Source organism: Abrus precatorius, unplaced genomic scaffold, assembly GCF_003935025.1.
Source record: "Abrus precatorius isolate BTA unplaced genomic scaffold, Abrus_2018 Scaffold11, whole genome shotgun sequence".
NCBI lineage: Eukaryota > Viridiplantae > Streptophyta > Magnoliopsida > Fabales > Fabaceae > Abrus > Abrus precatorius.
Genome location: NW_020874303.1, coordinates 733,888 through 751,249, shown reverse-complemented (window position 1 = coordinate 751,249; position 17,362 = coordinate 733,888). Strand labels below are relative to the sequence as shown.

At 30.3% G+C, this 17,362-nt stretch overlaps 2 protein-coding genes across 4 annotated transcripts; one reads left to right on the top strand and one right to left on the bottom strand.

The window, feature by feature from the left end:
* Nucleotides 1–388: 388 nt before the first annotated feature.
* LOC113855176 (bZIP transcription factor TRAB1-like) lies at nt 389–7,424 on the top strand. 3 transcript variants are annotated; one of them, XM_027486693.1, is made up of 5 exons: nt 389–644; nt 972–1,324; nt 1,430–1,646; nt 1,767–1,838; nt 6,928–7,424. In XM_027486693.1, the coding sequence occupies exons 2-5, from the start codon at nt 984–986 to the stop codon at nt 7,006–7,008; spliced, it is 711 nt and encodes a 236-aa protein (XP_027342494.1). In that variant the 5' UTR covers nt 389–644; nt 972–983; the 3' UTR covers nt 7,009–7,424. The 3 variants fall into 3 exon arrangements, with proteins under 3 accessions (XP_027342494.1, XP_027342493.1, XP_027342492.1); XM_027486692.1 differs by adding an exon at nt 2,178–2,233 and having other exon boundaries at nt 972–1,646; nt 6,928–6,999; XM_027486691.1 differs by having other exon boundaries at nt 972–1,646.
* A 2,250-nt stretch (nt 7,425–9,674) lies between these two features.
* On the bottom strand, nt 9,675–15,036 carry LOC113856295. The gene is made up of 3 exons (XM_027488054.1): nt 14,840–15,036; nt 13,864–14,012; nt 9,675–10,083 (listed from the first exon to the last, which is right to left on the bottom strand). The coding sequence occupies exons 1-3, from the start codon at nt 14,946–14,948 to the stop codon at nt 10,006–10,008; spliced, it is 336 nt and encodes a 111-aa protein (XP_027343855.1). The 5' UTR covers nt 14,949–15,036; the 3' UTR covers nt 9,675–10,005.
* Between the last annotated feature and the right edge of the window lie 2,326 nt (nt 15,037–17,362).

Here is a 17,362-nt window from a genome sequence, read left to right as displayed (position 1 = left end):
ATAATGATAAAATAAAAAAAGAATATGCAACGTGTGAAAAATAAAATTTAAATTTTTACAGAAAATTAAAAGATAAAGTGTAAATGTAAAAATTAAAAAAAATGTCCAATATATGAATCAAATCTAACATTATTTTAATTTTCCTAAACAACAAATATTGATCCATAAATAATTTATGATATAAGAATTTAAAGATAAATATTTTTATGTGAAATTTAAATAAAAAATATATCAAATATAAAAACTAAATTTATAATTAAATACTATCCTCTTTCATCATATCACAATAAGAACATATTTTTAATATATTTTATTTGAATTTAAGGCAACTATGTAATAAAAGAATAAACAGAAACAGCGGAGAGAAGCAAAGACTAGGATGGTTCCCCAATGAGAAGCCCTTATGACCCTATCAAAGTGTGCCACTTGCCATCATTTTCCACAAAATTGCGAATCACACTCACAAAACACAACACAAAGTTTACACCAACTACCCTTTTTTCCTTTTCCGTTTTCTTCTCAAATTGTTCCCATTTTCACTTTGATTCACCCCACCAATCATGTTTTTCTTTCTGCACTTTCCAACCCCGATATCATAGCCTCTCTCTCTTGTTTGAGATCCTCTTCCCTTTTTCCATTTTCAGGTAAAAATCCCTTTTTGATGATGCCCTTTTTTGCTCTTTGATCCTGTGTGATGGTTTTGATGAACTGGGGTTGGTTGATCATCATTTCTCAACCTTCAAGATTCAATTTTGATGGGTTCTTTGTGCTGAAACCTCAAATCTTTTGTGATGATGATGTTTTTTGTGTTCTGAGCTAAACAGAGTTGGGATTTTGAGAAGTTTGAAAATTTGTTTAGGGAAAGGCTTTAGAGTGATGTTTGTGATTATGGGGGTGTGAGTAATAGGGATCCATATGCAATGGTTGATGATTTTTGGATTTGATTGTTGCTGTGTGGTTATGACTTTCAGGTTTTGGTTTGAATGGGGATTCAAACGATGGGTTCTCAAGGTAATGGGCAACAGTCTCATTTACAGCCTTCTTCTTTGTCTAGGCAAGGTTCATGGTATAGTCTCACTCTTGATGAGGTTAATAGTCAATTAGGAGATATGGGGAAGCCATTGGGGAGTATGAACCTTGATGAGCTTCTTCAAAATGTGTGGACTGCTGAAGCAAGCAAGTCTGTGATTGGCAGTGTGGAAAGCGAGAACATGTCGTCGTCGTCTTCCCTTCAACGGCAGGCCAGCCTTACGTTGGCCCGCGCGTTGAGTGGGAAGACGGTGGACGATGTGTGGAGGGAAATTCAGCAAGGACAGAAGAAAAGGTATGGAGAGGATGTGAAAAGTCAGGATAGAGAAATGACTCTTGGTGAAACCACCTTAGAGGATTTCTTGGTGCAAGCAGGGCTTTTTGCTGAAGCTTCTATCAGTCCAGCTGCAGGGTTGGACACAATGGATTCCCCTGTGCCTCAAGGTTTTCAACAGAAAATAGGCCTGTCATCCTCCCCTTCAATTGGCAGTTTATCCGACTCGAGACCGGGCCGGAAAAGGGATGCTCCTGATGCATATGAGAAAACTCTGGAAAGGAGATTGAGAAGGAAAATCAAGAACAGGGAATCTGCTGCCCGGTCCCGAGCTCGAAAACAGGTTTAGCCTTCATATACTTCATAAAGCTAATATGCTTTGGTGAATTGATTTTTTGGTTGTTTTTTTCTTTTACCAGTTGGGAATTTTCTTTTTGTCACTCATCAGTGTTTTATGGTGCAGGCTTACCATAATGAACTGGTCAACAAGGTTTCCCGTTTAGAAGAAGAAAATGTAAAGCTCAAGAAAGAGAAGGTACTGACCTCAATTCATGTTTTTGTTTTTTCAGTTGTTTATCTATTTTCTTTGGTAAGAAAATCTATTTACTTATGTATTTTTTATATTGATTTCCCTTTCTTAATTATAGAAGTTTAGGTTGTGCTATAAATTTAATGTGTTTTGTGACTAAAACTAGTTGATTGTCATGTAGTGACTTTCTGATTCCAGTGGAAGTGAAAACTTTCAATTCCCCATATTTATTGAAATTCTTATATTTTAACTGAGTGGAATGACATTTGAGATATGAATAAGTACTAAAGTGATATTCCATCATTTATTTATGAATATTAATGTCTCTTTCATTTCAACAAATAGGAACCACCTTAGGTTGAGAGTGAAATGGTACTTTTAGGCATTTAATACCATGCTATGTAAGTTTGTTAACTTCCTACCACAGGGAAAAACAGAAACATGAAACTCTTCATGGCAAAATATTGACTATAAAATATAAACCATAGTGTTCAAGGTTGAAAAAAGACATTTGTATCTTGTACCTCCTGTATATACAAAAATTCCCTTTCTGCTTATTGCCAGATTGATTTTGGTATAGTATTGAAATACGTGACTGTTCACTTGTTTAGTATATGTCAAAAAAATTCTCTTGTATTAAGTTTTATGTTACCATCTTCACTAATAGTCTGTGTGGGACTAATTTCTCTATAACCTGGGCATGTTTGTCTTTACTGGTGGTGGTCATATTTATCCGAGACTTGAGGTTGCATGTTCTATTAATGATTTGTGTTCTCCAAATGCTTATCATTCATTCCTAGCTATCCCTTGAATGAATAACTTCTATAAAATTAATAATTTGACCCCAGAGATTGCTATGATGATTCACAATACCTCTAGGATAGTGCTTAGACCTAGTTGATTATATTAGTCATCCAGTTGGGAATTTGGATATATTGCAGTTTTTCTTTCAGTAATATAGCAAGTACTATATTTTGTTACAACAGAGCTTCAAATGTATCTTATCATCTTTAGTTTGTGTGTTTTCTTTCTAGTCTTTCTCCTGATCAAATGATATTGTATATTGTTAGAGATGTCATGTAATGATAGAATACCCAACTATTCTCATTGTTTATCATAATTTTTTAATTACATTTCTAATGTATATAAATAGATTTTGTTTTCTTTTTTCAACAATGTTAGTATGATTAATGGCTAGAAATACATTTTTTGAACATTCAATTTGTAATCAGATCAGATTCAATGTTATTATCAAATTATCTTTTTACAACAACAACAACAACCAACCTTATATAATCAAATGATCTTTTTTAGTCCAAAATATTTCAAAAGAGCACATTCACATTAAAAAATTCTTTGTATGTAATCTGACAGTTTGACTAGCAGAACCCTGTTCTTGAAGGCTTCAAGATGTTCCAATTGCCTTCCCTTAGTAAAAAATGGAAAACTCCTGTGTTCTAACTCATGGTCATCATTTGCCTCCTGTTATTTGGATATTTTCATTATATTTCCTTGTGGTTAGGTGTATCGTTACAAAGAAAAAGACTTACATATGATTTTTATTGACTTTGAAAAATTATATCATTGGGGTACCAAGAGAAGTGTTATGAAAGGCTATACAAGATATGTATGAGGGGATAATTAGGTATGTCAATAGGGATAAGTTTACATCAAGGCTTCGCTTTGATCCTATAATTGACATACAAAAGATTATCCCTAAGTTTATGTTCTTTGTAGATGACATAATATTGGTTAAGAATTCACAAGATGTTAATGCTAAACTGGTGTTATGGAAGGAGACTTTAGAATCTAAGGTTTTTCCTTGGGCAGAAGTTAAAATGGAATATTTGCATTGTAAGTTTAGAAAAAAATAAGATGAGGATCATGTGTTAAAAGTTAAAATTAGAGATGATTTTATATCATAAGTTTTTAGATTTAGATACTTATGATCGATTCTACAAAATGATAGGAAATAATGAAGATGGTATTCACAAAATAAAGTTGAGTGGTTAAAGTGGAGAAAAATATCAGGAATTATTTGTGACCCTAAAGTACTTATCAATCTTAAAAAAAAGTTTTATTGTATTGCAATACGACTAGTTATCTTATGTAGTAGTAAATGCTGAGCCTTAAAGGAACAACACAAAAGAAAGTGAGAGTGACAGAAATAAATATGTTAAGGTGGATGAGTGGTTGCATGAAAAAAGATAGGATAAGAAATGATAGTATATGCAGAATATTGAAGTAACATTTATATTGGAAAAGATAACTGAAGACTTTTAGTCACGTATAGAGAAGACCTATGGAGGCACTAATGAGGAGAGTGAATTGCATGACTTTTAGTTCAGTAGAAAAGAGTTGAAGGAGATCCAAAAGAATTTTATATAAAGTTATTAAAAGAGATCTTTTAATTAATCAGATTTTTAAAAATTTAGTTTTTGACTAAGTTCACTGATGTCTGTGATCCAGACTTTATTGTTGTTGTTATTGCTTGGGATTAAGTCCCTTATGCTTTGAACTCGAAGTTGTTACTTTGACATATATTATCACTTCAAAATGAAATTGAAAATGGGGGAGAGTTACGGTTTGTTTTATGTAAATAGCTTAATTAAGTGTTTATTTAATAAACTTCTATCAGAAATTTGACTGTGAAATAGAAATAAGTTTAAAAGAGCCTGTTTTTTATATGCTTTGTAGAATTAAGAGAGAGAGAGAGAGAGCGCATAGAGAGAGACAGATTAGTGTGCTGGAATTAGATAGATACTCTACAATATGTAGAAATCCGTATATTTATAAAGATACATATGTAATCCTAACGAACCAAGTCTGTTATTATAATACTAACATAAACCCTAATCCTAATAAGTCTATTATAGCTATTCATAACAAGCTTCACCAAGATTCGTGTTGTGATGACTTAAAAGGAGCTTATAGGAGCTATAAGCCAGTTTCATAAACCCCAATAAGCATCATAAAAGCTTTCCAAATGCCCTCCGGATCAGTTAATCATAAGGTGGCAGAATAACATATGGAGAAAACTGATGACTGTATAAGAATTGTTTGACTTTTTCTTTATATTTGTTGGTAGTAGGAATAAGATGGAGCATATGAAATGCAAGTGTATTGAGGCACAAATTAGCAACAGTTGGGTGGTATGCTATATTGTATTTTCCATTTTACAAAGTGATAGGGAAATTGGTAGGGATGTCGCTCATTGGATTCAAGCAAGGTGGATGAAATTGTGCAATGAAGAAATGTTTTATGTGCAATTTCTTATTACAAAGTTCCTATCAAAGAAAAAAGTTGTTGTAGCTATAAGTCCAATGATGAATGCTAAGCAATGAAGTGCCAATGAGAGCAACAATTTGTTTGGATGGAGAGAAAGAATGGGGAAAGGGAAGGAAAGTAAAGAAAAGTTCTGTATTTGAATGGGGAAGGCAACAGGGGAGAGGGATTTTTTTTGGTGGGCCCTACCATGAAAAAAAAAATCCTTCCATTTTGAGAAGAAATAAATAGCAGGGGAGGGGGGGGGGGTTGGCAGGAGAGAGGAACCTTTTTCTTTTTTCTTTTTTAATTTTTAAGAAATATTAAATTAATATAAAAAATAAAAATAGTTTTTTATCAAGTAGAATATTATTATTAAAATGTTAAAAAATTAGCTTAATTTTTCTTTTTTATAATTATTTTTAATGCAATTCAATTATTATTTTTTACTCTCTTTTCTATTCACTTAAACAAGCGGGAAGAATTTTGTCATTTTTTCTCTTATTTCAACTTATTCAAATATCAAATATTTTTTACTCTATTTTCACTCCATTTTTCAACTTTCTATTTTTTTTATTTTTATTTTTAAATTTTAATATATTAAAAAATATAGAAATAAAAAATAATTTTTTATTAAGAAATAATATATATTAAAAAATTTAGATTAATTTAAACTTTTATAAATATTTTTAATATAAATTAATTATTTCTTTTCACTTTTTTACTCATCCTAACAAGTAGAAAGAATCTTTTATCTTTTCTTTCATTCTTATTTTAACTTATCCAAATATCAACTCCTTTTTACCCTATTGCTTATCTTTCTATTTCTTTTCCTTTTATTTCTGCCCTCTCTCTATTACACCTCGCATCCAAGTGGAGTCCAAAAGATGAACATAATGCTAAGGCAGATGAGTTGACAAAAAAAAAAGATAAGGTTTAGAATGAATGTATCTGGGAGATGGAAGATGGATCTGATAATCAATCTCATCTAATGAAATAAGGTTCAATTGTTGTCGTAATTTGGTGCCTATTGCTTATTGGTCTGAATATTTTGGACTTAGTAGGGCAGCAAAGAGAATAGTAAATTTACTGTGCTTGAATGTAAATTTTGGCACATATCTTCCTGTTATAATTTGCATTTGGGTGGAAAATAAGTTTGCATACTAACATCTCTCTTAGCTTCCTTTGACAATTTTGCATATTCAATGAGAATAGACACATTTTTTGGGAAACAACCTTTTCACCTGGTTACAATGCACTTTTATTTTAAAATTTGTAATTGTTTCCTTCCCTTCTACTAATAAACTAGGACAAGTCGAAATAAGCTGCTAATAAACTAGGGTGATTTGGTATAAGCTTCTATTGAATATAGATTTATTTGGGAGTAGGGATTATATTTGCATACAAGCTGCTTGTTCTATCTTATTATGCGCAACTCTCAAACCAGTTAATATAATATAGTTTTAAAGAAGGAATTTGGTGTAATTTGAAAATTATTGGAGTTTTGAGAAGTCAAGCCGGTGATGCTTTTGTACAAGAAGATATTATTGGAACTAATATCGAAAGTTGATCGATATTTAACTATTATTTTAAGTATGAAATTCATGGTGTTTCATGCTAAATTTTGAAGGCTTAAATAAGTAAATAGTCCCTAAAAATATGCCTTTTTTTAAATTAGTCTTGCTGTGTTCTGATGTTGATTTTATGACAAGCTCATTGTATAATACCTTAGCCAGGCCGATGATTGATGCACGGTTTTATGTTGAAAATTTGATATTTGTGCACAGTCGCAAAATTCCTGATTTCATATAGTACTTTCCCCCTTTAATAGGAGTTTGAAGAAAAGTTACCGCCCGATACATTGCCTGAACAAAAATATCAGCTTAGAAGAATAAATTCTGCCTCATTCTGATTCTGACACATGACCTGTGATGAAGTTTTCTTGTTCACCGTGTTCTTGATTTATTGGGGACATGTCCAGAATTGCATCATCACTGCATTGCTCACTGCTACTGCAACTGGTGTTGTATTGATCAGGTAGGAGAGTTTGTTCTATATTTACAATTAACTAACTAAAGGGTACATATTGCTGCAAAGGTTTGATGTTCATAAGCTTTAGCTTTGCTTGGAAACAGTATCAGGAAATATGAGTCAGGTGGAAGGGTTGCCTTTTTGTATAATGAATTATCTGTGTGTACTGAGGCTCCTATTAGGCAGTAAGTTATTGCATGGTGACTACCAGAAAAGCTGAAACTAGGTAAGGTAGGTCTTGTTTGCATTTCTGAAATGCAATATTGTATTAAACTAAATTAATATATGTTGGTACGTATTAGGGGAAAATCCAGTTATGGAGAAATAGTGTGGTCTGTAGAGATAGTGTTGAGAAAAATGATATAGCAAATGAAAAGTTTATTTATATTGATGTTTTATAGTGCAGTTTGCCACCATGAACATGTGACTTTTTTATTCGAGTGCAGCTTAATTTTGGGAAATAATCCTGTTTTTGGAAAATATTTAGTTTTATTTAAAAGCTTTACGAGGAAGCTGCAAATAAATAAATAAACCAACAATTTGCCAAATTAAGTGAGGTCCAAACAAGCACTTGCACTAATTTTGAACATGGAAGCACTATAAACTTTGTTCATTGTTTTGCTTTCCTTCTTTTCCACCTGGCTTTGATGCCTAGTATCCATCTTCTTATGGAGAGTTTTGCTGGGCTGGTGTAGAAGTCTAAGGATTCTGCAGAACACAACAGATACGCATCTTCAAGGCCATTGATATCGTGTTAAACTTTTTCTTACCTTTGTGAGCCTATATTAATGGGTTGAAAGAGAGTTGTTTTTGTTGAATATTTTAATTCTGAATGTTTTCCATACAATAGAAGTGCTAGAAATTCATTCTCTAACAATTTTTGTAATTGATTGAAATTTATAGGAAATTACAAAAGTATAAAGTATAAGTGATAATCGTTAACTTAGAAGTGCCACGCATATAATTTAAATAAATTTTAATTAACAATAAAAATATGCTTTAAAAGAGTATGATGCTAGTATTTGATAAACTAAATTTACTTTTCTGTTTGAGACTTGCGTCATGGCTGTTTCTTGCAATTATCAATACGAAATCTGCAAATACAAAATATGTGAATTGTAATTGACAAGTGGGAGTTTATTTCCTTGAGATCTTGGTAGAGTTGATTTTAAGGGAATCAATTTTTAGAGTGAATTTTGGTAAAATTTGGAATTATATTATAAAAGTGAAGAATAGAAGAAGTGTTTTGGTTTCAAGAGAATAAAGTAAAAGCACTTTTATAGAAGAAAGTACTCAAGGATATAATAATATAATATCAATAAAAACTATGATGCAATTGCACAACATGACAAATCATGGGCTATCAAGTAAAAAGCCACATCACATTTCATTTCCAAAAAGGAAAGCAAGGTTCAGGATCAACATGCTGAATGCGTGTGCACAAGAGATCCATTGAATGCATGACTTCACCCAAATGAAGAGGCTACTTTTCCACCATGCCCTTTTACTTTTTAATGCTAACACCGTTTTAAAAGGCTGAATTTTAAATCAAACAACTGCTAAAATTTTTCATTTTCTCATTTTCGATTACCTTCTATAAAAACAAACATAGCTTTATTGATCATGATACTTACATCGAAGGATGAATCCAGGGTATATATATATAAAGATCTTATATATGTGTAATTTTAAAAATTCTTTTCCTGGCGTAAGAAAATCTTGCCATATATATATATATATATATATATATATATATATATATATAGTGTAAAAGTATATTTATATAATTTAGACTTTAGTAATATAATTATGTATATTTAGAAGATCAGTACAATTAATGGATAATTACATTCTGGGTATATTATTGATTGTTAATGAAATTATATTTATTTCAATAATACATTTCTTAAAAAATTAATTTCTAACAACTAACTAAAATATCTTTTGTACGTGTCAAAATATATAATTTATTTATCAAAGTCTTAAAACGTTTGCTTGAGGAAAACATGAAGCAAACGTTGGTTTTTTTATTTCGTTTGGTAACAACGAATCAAAGTCAAGTTTATTCCTAAGAGCGTGTTTAACTAGAACTTATAAACAAGTTGCTGATCATTTTTACTAATGCCGGACAGTTCACTAGTGAAAGTAAACGTAATTAAATGTATAAACACTTCTAAAGCCAAGATTAAATTATCGTTGAGGGCCAAATACTGCTTACAAATCACTATGTTTAAAAGAGCTGAAAAAGTAAATTGTTTCGATCATCGATTACTCAAAATAAGTTGTGTTTTAATAATATTGAGAATTAATTTTAAAATAATTTATTTTATTTAAATTGAATAAAATAATCACTATTTCTAAAGTGAAATTACAAAAAAAAAAAAGAGAGGATAAGAGTTAGTTATTAAGGACAAAATGAGAAAATAAAAAGTTAATTAAACAATAAACTAATTGCTTTCAACCAAGAGCTTCAAAATTTTGCTCATCTGAAATAAGTTGTTTCCTTTTATAAAGCAAATTAGTAAAAAATTATAAGCTGATCTTTTAAAAATTACCAAACAAGATTGAATTGGGTCTTTTTAAGCATTTTACAAATAATCATCCAAAATAATCTAATCCAAACATACTCAAGTAGTACAACTTTATTGCAGTTAGTGTAGGACAAGTAAAACACCAAGGCCTCGCATAAGGAAAAGGAATGTTGCCCATAAAGATGAGTTAGCTCTCTTTAAATGACCTGAGCTTAGTTTGAGTTATATGAGATTAAAAAAGAAAGGCTACATTTGGAGACAATAATTTGATACTTTCATTCAAAAATATTGAAGCAGTTAAACATCTAGTGCTGGATCTCACAACAATAGACCTTTCAGAAACCTACTCAGGATGTGATGGATTCAACACGTGGCCTCCACAATCCTAGCCTATACTTGTGAGTGTGCTTCAGTATCAACTTTCTCTGCATGGAAGATTATAAATGTTAGTGTGTGCATGTGGAGTAATCAATTATTTGCCATCTTATACTAGGGTAGTAGAACTATCATAATGGATACATTCCAAAGAAAAAACAAAATCCACTTTGCACTTTATTGTCTATCAACAGTTCAAATAATTTTGGATTTACGACATTGCAAGTTGCAAAGAATGATCAAAACAGGAAATCACCTTTCACTTCCAGGTACTTTAGGGGTCAATAACATACTCCATTATCTCTCACTTCCACATACACGCAAGCACAAAACAAATAGCAACAACAATAACTAAGCCTTTTTCCATTAGGTGGAGTGAGCTACATGGATCAATGACACCATCATGTTGTCTTAAATCATGTCTATAGACAAATAATTGACCTCTAAATCATTACTAGGGCATGTACGAATCTCTACACATGTCCAAACCACCTACAGTGAGACTCTACCACCTTTTCTACAGAAAGGTGCTACCAAAACTTTACAAACCATATAATACTTTACTAGGTGTTATAACAGCTTACTGAAGCTAGTTTTCTGGTTGCAAGCTAATGGGGTAAATTTATAACACATCCAAAAACTATTAATTAAAATATATATTATGTTGGTCAAATTTTCTTAGTTCAATGATAGGAACTGAGATTTATATTGAAATAACAGAACAAAACACAGGGAAGACCCTGGAATTACAAGAACAAACAGCAATACAAAAAACAGAATGCGAACTCCTATAGCCTCAGCTATCCTTCCAATAACCACCCAGATAAAAATCCCCCCCTTCTCAATTGTGCGACCCCCATATATTCCCTCTCACTCCACACAATCTCTCCCTTCCTCCCCTTGCCACGTCCGCTCGTCTGTTAGATTGTTAGCATCTTGCCTAACGGTTTTCTGAATTGACTTCCCTATTCTGCCCCTCTTTCTTTGGTATGTTTTTAATGGGGGTCCCATTGGTTTAGACCCAACATTCAATCTAGTACATTCATGCTTTTGAAACCATACAAAACCAGTTAGAGCGGTAACACCATGAATAATAAAAGTTTTTTACATTACAGCACAAGACCAATTTACTTGCCTGTAAGTCAACAATGAAATGAATGAAACAAGAATTTCATATCAGCATCCAAGTGTTTACTATTATATTTTAAAATTTTGTTCTGTTGTATATTTGTTTCTCCTTGACATTTCGTTTTATTTATAATCCATTATACTAATATCTAATAATGACTTGTAACATAAAAGAAAGAACAGAAATTACAACAAAATAAATTGATATTTACATTGATGAATCTATACCATCCATGACTTGCAAAAACAAATACAAGTTTCTGCCTTATCAGCGCTTTCTACTTTTGTCTTCTATTCCTTCCTTTCATGGTGTTATATAAATTACTATTAGCTTTTGCAAAGCTGATTGAACAAACTAAAATTTGGATGAACTCAAATAAACATTGATATATAAAACCCATGGACATTTGCTGACTTTTGTCCAAAACCAAACTGATAATTGCTACAACATCCAACTGATGGACATATGCTACTTTTTACACAACTTATTTAACTTATTTTGCACTCATTTAATGGCTGATTTATGACAATCCAAGATGGCTCAAAAGTCAAAATAAAGATCCAAATTCCATTGTTTACTGGCCTAAATTGTATTATTAGGTATGCTTGGACTTGGCAGAAACTGTAGATACTCTGCCATCAGTAAACCTGTGAGATTTTCTTTCCTAAGGCTCATTCTACATTTTGGCCAACGTATGTTGATAGTATTTAACAGGCAAATGAAAGATAATAAAAAACAAAATCTATTAGAGAAAAGATAGTGATGACGACTTGTAACAAGAACAAGTGTAAAAAATAAATCCTGATTAATTTGATAATCAAGGAAATCTTTGTTGTTTTCCTTACAAATCACCCCTCCCCGAAAAACAAATCTTTTATAGGGTATGATAGATGAAGGTGTTTCAAAAGGAAAGGAAGGGCCAGATTAATTTCTTATTTTGAGTGAACTGTAGCCAGTCTTAATTTGAGAATTTTTTAAAATGAAAGGAATTAAATGAAAGATTATCATGTAACCTTCCAATCATCCTCATTTATTTTTAAATAGTTTATAACACCCACAATCTAGAGGGGGGAAACTTTCCTCCACTTTCCTTTCAAAGCCTCCATTCAAATATATCATCAATGTCTACAAAATTTAGTTTTATGTTAAAAGCAATGATATAATTATAACCTTCTAGGTTTTAAGTTTAATCACCCTCACCAAGCATCATTTCTTCAAACATTTCCTACTTTTACTCCTACTGTTGGTAATGTTGAACAAAATTTCCTTCCTCTATTGATTATTTATTTTCCAAAACATCTGAGGGGGTTGAACATGTTGGAATTAAATTATGCTATTATATTAAAAAGGCCATCACTTTATTTAATAAAGCTTAAAGTTAAAAAAAATATAAAATAAAGGTAAAGTTTCCAGGTTGCTAGGTGATTCCTAAGACTAACATCAAAATGTCACACTATGATGAAAATCAAGGAAGATCCATTGAAGATAAAGACTTGAAGATATTAGAAGGACTTTAAGGACCAATGATAAGCACAAGGGTAAAAAGAATAAATGAAGACTTAGAAAAGATTGTTGCTGTTCTAATTGAAAGAGAACTTAATTTGGAGTTAGAAAAGTCCAAGATGGTCAATTACATATGCTTAGAGGATATGAACTCTAACGAGTTTTATTAGGATTTAATTATTATGTTTAGTTTATTTATTTTAATATTGGTCATTACTTATTTTGAATTTTTATTTAGGATGAAATCTTGTTATTTTATTTAGTTTATTTGAATTTAGGCTTGTTGGTACAAGAAGCCCATTAGGGTTTGCTTTAGTATTAGTTTACAAGCATTAGGGATATATAAGCTCTTATATACACACTTTTAATTAGTTTTGAATACAATTTGAGATTAAATACTCTTGTGAGAGCGTGTGACTCTAGGTTCTTAAGTGAGCCAATTTTCTTTGATCTTATCAAGAGGCTAAGACTCTTGTGGCGATCGTTTTTTGGCTTATCAATCTTGCGATTGTGGTGCCATTTTCCATCTCTATTCTATTTTCACTTTTTATTAATTTTCTTCTTATTTCAATTCCTATTTGTTCCATAATAATTTCGTTTTTATTGTGTGAAATCTAATTCAAGATCGTTTAATTCGGCGACACAGTTTGTGGTTGTTATCAATTGGTATCAGAGCCTAGGCCAAAGCCGGTGGACCTTATCGGCGTATCTGTGGCGGCTTAAGTGCCTTATCAGTGCGTCTGTGGCGGACTCTCTCGAAGAGGGAGGGGATGATGAGTCCCACATCGGTTGGAGGGAGTGACTTATCAGTCTTTAAATAGTTGTGGCGTCCTTTCTTCTAGCATGAGGCCTTTTCCTAGTGTGTCATATCTGGGAGAAACAAAACCGTGAGGGGTTAACCCCTAAAGCGGACAATATCATGCTAACCGGTGGACTGGGTCTATGTTATCACACTAGAAGTGGCAATCGGGAAATGACATATAAAAGCTACTAGCAAGACAAGCTCCGGTGAAATGTTAACAATGCAGACAATCAACAGATGTTTACAGTAATTCTATGTGAACAGAAACATAAAATCTGCAAACATAAGACATGTGAACCATAATTGATAACTTTTTTTGTAAATATAAATGAATTCCATATGTGTGACTGTGCTTTTATACCAAATAAAGGAAAAGTAAAGATATCGAGAGATTACATGTTTGCAAGGAATACCAAGCTTCTTGAGCTTCAGGGTACGAGTGACAAGAAGATTCTGAAAATCACCAATTTCAGACTCAAGTTTAGCAACATGGGATTCAACCCCTTTGCCTATTCCATTAAGAAACTCTGGTATTCCAACCTTCACTGCAGCAACAGAAAAAAGATTATAAACTAATTCTACATTGTTAAAGAGAAAGAGGGAAAGAAACATTATCTTAGTTTCTGACTACAATAAGGAAGGAAAAGAAACATTTTGAGATATTGGAAAACTTGATTCAGTCATTAGAAGCTTGTATGAAGTTTCGGTTTTTTTTTTTTCCCCCTTTTCTAACAAGAAGATGGCAAGAACAACAAGAATTCGTCCAAAGTTATAAAAATACTGAACATTTTTTTTATTTCTTGTAATGACAGTGAGCACTCATTATATGCAAGAATCGCATTTGCAACCATTTCCAGGCATAGATTAGATTAAAAAGAAAATGAAACTCAATACTTTACTCTCTTGAGCTTTCTTTGCCAAAAGATTCTGACAGAAAAGGTTCAATTAAGTTTTTTTGATCCTTATATTGTTATTATTCCTTACTTTTTCATTTTTCTCACACTCTTCCTTCCCACATCTAAGATTTCCACATCAACAGCCCAAAACAAGCCATTATTCAAAAAAATTAGATGTAGCTCATAGTTTAAGGAACCAAACAAAAACAATAATTGTTTTTTTAAAAAAAGGGTCGAAACAAATTATATTAAAAAAATAAAAATAAATAAAAAATGATAACATTTTCCTTCCCATTTTTTATATTTGTTATTCCAATTTATCAGCAACCAAACGATGCCTACCGAAGCAGAATGCTTCACTTCTTTAAACTCGTAAAGTTTTCAAATTTCTCACCCAACCCAATTCAGAATCACAACCCAATTTTCCTTTCGATCAAACGGAGAAGAAAAACACGTGGAATGGGTAAGAGGCGTACCCACATATGGTGATGATTTGGAGAAGAATCTGGAGAAACAAGTTGAAAATGGTGTTTGGGTTGACACAGAAATCAAGCCTCTGTTAATGCTGCTTTGCAACCATGCCATATTGAAGTGCCAAACAAGGGAAAATAGCTCCAAGTCTCCAACTTAAGCAATCACGACGGAAGCAAACCCTATAAGGGTTTTGTGTCCAATTTTTCAATCAATCTTGTGAATACCATATATTATTTTTATTTTCTAAATTACTTATATTTATTTAAAACATTTCTATAATGCTCCAAATATTATAACAATGGTTGTATTATACAACTTAATGGTAATATTATAGCGTTTAGTTTAAAGTTAAATAAAATTAATTTAAATTGCTAAATATTTTTCAAATGTGTATCAATTAATTTAAATTATATTATTTTAATTAAAATGTGTATTTTATTTTCAAAATGTGAGAATTTAATCTTTAACTATAAAACAAACGGTTTATAAATATTGTTTTAAAATATAATTTTGATGAAAAAGTGCATTTTATTTTTAAAAATGTGATAATTTAATCTTTTAACTATAAAAGAAACAAGTTCTAAATTTTATAACATTAAATAAAAAGCAACATAAGCATTTGAATTCACTTTATAGTTATAAATTTAAAATTCCATACAACATTCGGATAAAATGCAACTTATTTATAATATATGAAAAAATATATAAAAATTTAACAAAAACAAATGGTTGATGATATATATATATATATATTGGATTAGATTAATAAAAAAAATTTAATACGTATGAATTAATTATTTATCTAAGTCATGCTTCGAGAGAAAAAAATATGCTACCTCAATTTTATAAAATATAGAATAATAATCAAACATTCAAAGAAATTGAATATATATATATATATATATATATATATATATATTATAAATTAATTGATTAATTTTATCAAACACTTTGCACTTTTGGTTAACTTCCTTGTATCTTGAGCACTAACTAATTTTTTGAGTATATTTCTTTGCTTATAAAAATATATTTGATATATTAAGAATTAATTTGATGAAGTCAAAATTAAACTATTTTTGGATTTATATTTAGTACTTTTTAAAAGTTATTTAACACTAACATATATAATGTCTTAACTATATTTTAAAATAATCAATGTTTTTAAATTTCATCTAAGTTGTGAAATATTTTAAAATTTTTAATTCAAATTCTACGAAATAATTATTGTTATTTTATATATTATAGAATCAAATGAAAAAGAAATATATCTTAAAGAATTCAAAGAGTATGAAGACCAAAAGTTAAAAAAATTTTTTTTTTTTTAATAGTCAAAGTGTTTGTTGACGGAAAAAAAAAGGAACAAACTTCTAACTATGAGGGCACTTGGTGCTTGAGTTGCTAATTTATTTTGCACATTCCAATGCTTATTATTAGATGTTGCAATGTTAAATTATGCATAAATGTTGTTTAAAACTTGTTGCTAGTTTTCTAAAGCTCATTTTAGTGTCTTAATACCTAAAGAGACTATAAACTTTGTAAATAGATTTTATGAGAGTAATTTTTTATATATAAAATTATTTTTACATTTTTAAAATTTTCTTACTTTGAGTTTAGATTTTCTATCTTACTTTTCAGTCACTTTTTCTTTTATTTCTTTGACATTTGAAAGAATTCTTTATTTCTTCGAGTCATTATGTAATTTATTTGTTTGTTTTTTTATTAATTATGTTATATTTTTTGCACGTAAGTGTGGCTAGTTTTATTTTATATTAGGATGAGATAAACTTTTGTTTAAATCTCTTATATTACCAATAAATTTTTATTTTTATTTACTTTCTTTTAGTTAATACATTCTTAGTTTTGCTCAACTTTAGAATAATGTTAAATTTGATTTCATAATTGAAAAATTAGTGTTGAGTTTGATATGAATGATTCATCATAGTTATAGAGATGTTAAGAAATTTGTTCAATGACTATGCAATTTGCCTGAGTTCTTGAATTATAATGCAAGTGTTTATAAGAGTGACTTCTAATCCAAATTGCTTTTGTTATTTAAATTTTTAATAATTTTTGTAAAGTGTTTTGTGATTGTTTCTTTTATTCATAAATAGAAAAAAATTACTGCACTTTTATTTTATTTTCTTCAAAGCATGTCATTCCATTATTTTGTGAGCTCAAATAGAAATTTGAAAAACAAGTAGTTATACTTTGACCCAATCTTTACCAATTAATATGAACTCTACTCATTAAAACAATTGGTGCTTTTTCTCGTGCTATTTGCATATGTAAACTAACTGAACAAAAAATACACATCATAATTTATAAAGCAACATAAGCATTGTATTCACCTTCTTATAATTGAAAAACTAAAAAATCGTATAATAATTTGCACAAAATATAACTTGTTTATCATATATGAACAAAAACTGAATACCAATATATATATATATATATAAACAATGTTAACAAAAACATATGAGTGCTTCAAAAATTCGCGAAACTTTTTATTTATAGAAATTAAATTT

Excerpts from the sequence above, each read along its gene's own strand:
- LOC113855176 (XM_027486691.1), top strand. The coding sequence starts at position 984 with ATGGGGATTCAAACGATGGGTTCTCAAGGTAATGGGCAACAGTCTCAT. Across the intron at positions 1,647-1,766 it reads GGTCCCGAGCTCGAAAACAG|GCTTACCATAATGAACTGGT; the intron begins GTTTAGCCTTCA and ends TTTATGGTGCAG. Across the intron at positions 1,839-6,927 it reads TAAAGCTCAAGAAAGAGAAG|GAGTTTGAAGAAAAGTTACC; the intron begins GTACTGACCTCA and ends CCCCTTTAATAG.
- LOC113856295 (XM_027488054.1), bottom strand. The coding sequence starts at position 14,948 with ATGGCATGGTTGCAAAGCAGCATTAACAGAGGCTTGATTTCTGTGTCA. Across the intron at positions 14,013-14,839 it reads CAAATCATCACCATATGTGG|TGAAGGTTGGAATACCAGAG; the intron begins GTACGCCTCTTA and ends CTGTTGCTGCAG. Across the intron at positions 10,084-13,863 it reads TTGGTATTCCTTGCAAACAT|AGAAAGTTGATACTGAAGCA; the intron begins GTAATCTCTCGA and ends TCTTCCATGCAG.